Here is a 6,375-nt window from a genome sequence, read left to right as displayed (position 1 = left end):
AGACCCATACCCTGAACCAGCCCTTGGTGCACCTTCTTAGGACCCTAAGGACCTAGCCTAGCCCAGCTCAGAGCCCCCTGGACGAGCCTTTCTCCCTGCACAAGCTGCTGAACCTGTGCGCTACTCCTTGAAGCTCTAGGGTGGTCTCTATGTTTTCTTGCTTATCCTCTTAACCAACAGTCCAGCCCTTGAACTGTAGTGACCCGTTCCAGAATCACCTACTAATCAGAACTTAAGCATGCAAAATTAACATTAAAACTGAATCAGGTAAAACAGCGGAAAAACAGTAATACAACCCAATCGAATCTGTAAGTACAAAATACTTAAACAACCAGATCGAACTAAATTCCAAGAACAAATACCAATAACTACAAGTCAACCTCTGCCAGCTCCCTGTCCACTCCCTCCTGGACCGCCCAACCTGAGACCTGCCCCATCGAATAGGGTGTCCAAAACAGAGATAAACCGAGGACGTGAGCATAAAACGCTCAGCACCGAAAGCATGAGTATACAATACTATGACATGCATGTATGCAAAATGTACTGGATACCAGGATCTGGGTATATCGAAATACTGCTCAGGTAAATGACGTCAAGGTATGTAGCACTCTGCGCCGTCGCACCAGGAGGTGGCTCCCATACCAAAATAAACCTGTGGATATACTGGTGACCTGACCACCGTCGGCCAACGGGGTCCAACCATCCACAACAAACGAGGGCTGAGCACCCTCTCAACCAGTGTTCTAAAAAGCGGTAGGCGGTAGGCGGGCGGTCACTTACCGCCTAGCGCCTAGTCGTTTAGGCGGGGCCTAGGCGGCCGCCTATGCGGTTTTTTTTTAAGCCCAAAAATCTTGTGATTTTCTATGCAATAATAAATTAATAATATTTAGTATATAGATATTAATACGTTCTTATATATTACTAATATTGGTCAATCACTATCATATGTTTGCTACAACCTTCGTATCATCCATGATACTTCAACATTTTTCCGACAAAATATATAGATATTAAGTCTAAACATCTATTTCTTCTTGTTCATCTCCATATTTTTCCAACACTTTTTCTGTATCAGATTCAAACTCAAAATCCATGGCGTCTTCCTCCTCTTCATCCGATACAAATTCTTCTTCGTGAAGCTCTCTTACATCTTCGACATTTGTCTCAGCATCTTCATCTCCACCATCAACAATCCATCCTTGTGCCATAGTTGCTTCAGTTGTAAGTAGCACATCTACTTCTTTTTCTTCTTGTCTTCTCCTCTTGTTGATGATCTTGGCATTAAATTGAACATAGACTAAATTGTTCAACCTTCCGGTATCTAGTCTATTTCTTTTTTTTGTATGAATCTGGATTAAAGAAAAATGTTAATATTGAATACTTGTTTAAAATTTTAATAATAAATACATAATAATTAATCAAGTGCTTACCCCCTCAAAAGTGCTCCAATTTCTCTCACAACCAGAAGAACTTGTAATTAAAGAAAGAATTCTTTTAGCCATTTTTTGCAATTTGGGTACACCAATTCCATAAAGATGCCACCATCCAACTAAATAAACAAATGACACAAGTCAACAACAATTAGAGAACAAAAAAAAACACAAGCAATAAAATTTATAAAATAAATTAAGTTCTTACCCGAATCATATTTCTCATCATTTTTTGTGCATCCCGCCTTAGCCAATGCTCTTCCAAATCCACCCTCTTTGTTGATATACTTCAAAAACTCCACATTTACTACCTCACTTTGGCTATCAATATCATCGGGGAAGAATGATTCAACACAAGTGAAAAATCCATTTGTGACCACTTCTTCACTTCCTATGCTTGGGTCATTGAAGGAGTAATAAGGGTTCAAGAGGTAGGCGGCCAAATGTAGTGGACTATCAAGCCGGTTACGACTTTTCTCATCAATAATATCAATAATGGGACGATAATGAAGCTCTTGATTTTTGAATGTCATTTTAATCTCATCTCTTGCTCTAAGTAATTCACCATACAAAAAACCCATAGATGGTTTCTTATCCCCATCAACAAGACGAAGCACCTTAACTAATGGAGCAAACACCTTCAAGCAAAAACTTACCCCGTTCCAAAAAGAGGCACTCAAAGCGGTATTATATGACATCTTCCCTTTTACACTCTTTGAATGTTTGCATACATTCCACTCTTCACTAGCAACCATAGCTCTCAATTCATTTTTCTTCTCCATCAAGCTTTGCAAAGTTAGAAAAGCGGTTGCAAATCTTGTTACTCCCGGCCTCACAATGTCTCTTTTTTTGGTGAATTTCCTCATCATTGACAATGTCTTGTGATGTGCATAAATAAAGATGGTGAAACATTTCGCCTTCTCAATCACCCCTTTGAACTTAGATTGGTTTCCAATTCCTTGAAGCATAAGATTCAATGTGTGAGTTGCACAAGAAGTCCAAAATATATGTGGTCTCTTCTCCTTTAATAAATCTTTCGCCGCCATATTATTTGAAGCATTGTCCGTTACCACTTGAACTACACTTTGTGCTCCAACTTCTTCAATGCACTTGTCCACATATTCAAATATATAATTCCCGGTGTGTGCTTCATCTGATGCTTCCCTAGAAGAAAGGAAAGTTGTGCCTTCCTTACAATTAACACACAAATTCATGATACTTCTTCTTTTTCGGTCGGTCCAAGCATCAGTCAAAATTGAGCAACCATTCAAAATCCATTCTTCTTCTTGCTTTTTTAATAAACTTTTAGTTCTTTCTACCTCTTCTTTCAATAAGGGCTCCCTTAATAGGTATTGACTTGGAGGACAATAACCCGGACCAAATTGACCAACCGCTTCTACAAACCTCTTGAAGCTATCATTGTCAATGGCATGAAAAGGAATACCAGACTCATACACCCATCGAGATACATATTGGTGCACACTATGTGTCCTTTGCTTCCAAAGTGCATCAATAATATTTTTCTGTTGAGTCGTCTTCTTACTACCACTCAATGAAGAATCAAGGTTAATTTCAGATGCAAATCGGTCCATAGGTCCAAGATTAAGTGGTTTTCTTCTTGTCCCTAGACTTCCTTCTACTTCCTCATATTCATCAAGAAAAACTTCTTCTCTCACCATCATTTCATTTGTATTCTTTTGTTTCTTTTTTGTTCTTGCTTCTTCAATAGCATTCTTACACTTCACTTTATCCTCGTCCGAAGATTTTTTACACGGGGCAACATTTCCCTTGATATTGGCAATATGTTGTTTCATCCGATAAATTCCACCACTAGTAATTTTACCACACAACTTACATTTCAACTTATCCATATTTGTAGGATCCACCAAGTCCGCAAATTCCCATCCAACATCTTTCGAATTACGCTTCAAAGGGTTATCAATCTCCGTCCCCGGTATTGAGTTAGATGCTTCAAAAGACATAGTACCCGCAATTTTCCTTCACAAATATCAATTCAAGACAAACAATAACATATAGTAGCAACAACAAATATAATAATTATTTTAAATTGATTTTCTCTTTCGAATGAATTGATCTTCAACTGGAAAAAAAAGGTAAATTGGCACTTGTTATAGGTAAATTACTAATACTCTTGAAATTAGATCCATCTGAATCTTGCATATCTTAACCTATCAAGTTAGAGAAGCTGCCTGGCATGGCTTCCCTGAAGTGAGGAAACCGAGCCAACCAAGAAAAGACGTGCTCATCTAATCCAACATACACGTCTCACACAAATCAAATTCCAATAGCACAATAAAAAACATAAATGAATGCCGATCAAACTACTAGCAAACAGAGATACACAACACAGTAAACTAAAATTAAAATCATAGAACTAAGCACAGTTCACCCGATAATTCTTCACCAAATCAAAATTTTAACTGTCAAAGGCTACAGCATTTTTCCATAAAACCAAAAAACCCCAATTCTTGAACCAACAAGGTAATGCAGTGACACAACTCAAAACAACACAGTCAAAGGAAAATCTGAGTCTTATAAAACGACATCAATGAACAAATACGCCCCAATTGCAAAAGGGGAATTGAAGAGACAATCTGGTTCTAACCAGCATAGACCTATTGAAAGAAACCAATATACACAAAGCTCGAGCTTAGGACAATTTACAAGAGAGGTTTATTGCTTCATGATAGAAAAATATTTCCACAATCCGTAATTCTATTAATTACTTGCTCAATATCCAATTATCCAAAGGAACAGCACTCTACCTTCCGGCGGCGGTAGATGGGTGGCGGCAGGACTACCGGCGGCGGTTGAAGACGTAAGCTGCGAAGGCGGGTCAGGTCTGGGTAATTTTTGTAGAATGGGATTGGGATGAGAGTGATCGCCTAATTTGAAATTTGTATCGCTGCTCTTTGTCGTTTCATCCTCTCTTGGCCCATTTGCAAAAAATTAAAGGCCCAAAATTTTTTTAAAATATGCGCCTAGGCGGCGTCCATCCCGCCTAGGCGGCGCCCGGGCCGCCTAGGCGGCCGCTTAATGCGGCGACGCCCATCTCCTTCGCCCATCAAAAAATCGGGGCGGTGGGCAACCGCCCACCGCCTAGGCGCCGCCTAGGCGGTGCTAGGCGGCGCCTTTTAGAACACTGCTCTCAACAGGCTATCTCAAAGATAATCAGGCTCAACATGATTATGCAAATGCCGCATAATAAACCATGCATCATATGACAAATAATAATGCAACATATAAACATGCAACACATAGTAAAGCATACTCAATCCTGCTATCTCGGATAGTACTTTCGTACCTCAAACCAGTAGATCCTAGAAATCAGCCCTAGAATCAAGCCTGCGTCCGTAGTCAGCCCACTGATGCCGCTAGCTCCCAACTAGAGCACAGCTCCGCTACAAAACCAGTAGCTCCCCGCTAGTGCCTAAACCTCGGGAAAAGGCTAGAAACCCATCAGAAACGACTAAAACGCTCTGGAACACTCGGAATTGGCGAGTAAAAAGTGAAGCCTTGCGCCTCTATTTATAGACAACGATCGGACTATCCGATCCTCTTCGGACGATCCGATCCACTTCGGACGATCCGAACCCTGTACCCTTCGGACCTTCCGAACCCTTATCGGACGATCCGAACCCTGCATGTCTTCCACGTGTCCAGACACCTATCTTCGGACGATCCGAACCCTGATCGGACGATCCGAACTCTGCATGTCTTCCACGTGTCCAGCCACCTGTCTTCGGACGATCCGAACCCTCTTCGGACGATCCGAACCCGGTTCGGTCCTTCCGATCCCACCGAAATATAATTAATCCAATAATTAACTCAAATTAGGCATCGGGATACTACATTCTCCCCCTCTAAAAAGGATTTCATCCGCGAAATCGAGCCTGAAGAATGACAATTCTGAACAACAATACATTCAACTTAAGAATGAATTACAACTGAAAGCACAACTGAAATTACAATCATAACTGAAAATACTACAACTAGAACATCTCTGGATGCTCTGACCGCATGCGACTCTCTAGTTCCCAAGTAGCTTCTTCAGTACCTCGGCGCTGCCACTGCACTAAGACAAGAGGAATAGTCTTATTCCGCAGTACCTTATCCTTCCGGTCTAAGATCGAAACCGGTCTTTCTACAAAAGACAAATCCGGATTCAGCTGAACTTCTGTTGGATGCAAAACATGAGACTCATCCGCTATGTATCGTCTCAACAAGGACACATGAAACACATTGTGAACACTAGACAGATACGGTGGCAAAGCTAATCTGTAGGCCAAGTCTCCCACACATTTTAAGATCTCAAAAGGACCAATGAATCTCGGAGATAGCTTACCCTGGAGTCCAAATCTCAGAATCCTCCGAAAAGGTGATACCTTGAGAAACACTTTCTCGCCTGCATCAAAATGAAGAGGTCTGCGCTTGGTGTTCGCATAACTCGCTTGTCGATCCTGAGCAGTCTTAATCCGCTGTTTGATCACAAGAACTTTGTCCATGGCCTGCTGAATCAATTCTGGACCCTCGACCTGTCGTTCTCCGACTTCCTCCCAGAACAGAGGAGTACGACAACGTCGACCATACAATGCTTCAAACGGAGACATACCAATACTCCTATGAAAACTGTTGTTGTATGCAAACTCTATCAGTGGCAGATGATCCTGCCAAGCTGGCCCGAAATCCATCACACAAGATCTCAACATATCCTCAAGAGTACGAATAGTCCTCTCTGACTGACCGTCAGTCTCTGGGTGATATGCAGTACTCAAACTCAAGGTAGTGCCCAAAGCTTGCTGAAAGCTGCCCCAAAATCTAGACGTAAATCGAGGATCTCTGTCACTAACGATACTCACGGGCACACCATGAAACCGTACAATCCCCTGAATGTACAACCGTGCCATCCGATCGAAAGTGAAAT

The 6,375-nt window shown here is 41.4% G+C and overlaps 1 protein-coding gene across 1 annotated transcript; it reads right to left on the bottom strand.

Annotated features, from left to right (window-relative positions):
- Positions 1-1,549: 1,549 nt before the first annotated feature.
- Positions 1,550-4,583, bottom strand: LOC140804030 (uncharacterized). Its single transcript, XM_073159896.1, has 2 exons — positions 4,217-4,583; positions 1,550-3,428 (listed from the first exon to the last, which is right to left on the bottom strand). The coding sequence occupies exon 2, from the start codon at positions 3,410-3,412 to the stop codon at positions 1,550-1,552; it is 1,863 nt and encodes a 620-aa protein (XP_073015997.1). The 5' UTR covers positions 3,413-3,428; positions 4,217-4,583.
- Between the last annotated feature and the right edge of the window lie 1,792 nt (positions 4,584-6,375).

The sequence above is a fragment of the Primulina eburnea genome, chromosome 1, assembly GCF_022965805.1.
Source record: "Primulina eburnea isolate SZY01 chromosome 1, ASM2296580v1, whole genome shotgun sequence".
Lineage (NCBI taxonomy): Eukaryota > Viridiplantae > Streptophyta > Magnoliopsida > Lamiales > Gesneriaceae > Primulina > Primulina eburnea.
This window is presented reverse-complemented; position numbering and strand designations above follow the sequence as displayed.

Bases quoted from the DNA above. Each gene is read 5' to 3' on its own strand.
- LOC140804030 (XM_073159896.1), bottom strand. From the start codon at position 3,412: ATGTCTTTTGAAGCATCTAACTCAATACCGGGGACGGAGATTGATAAC.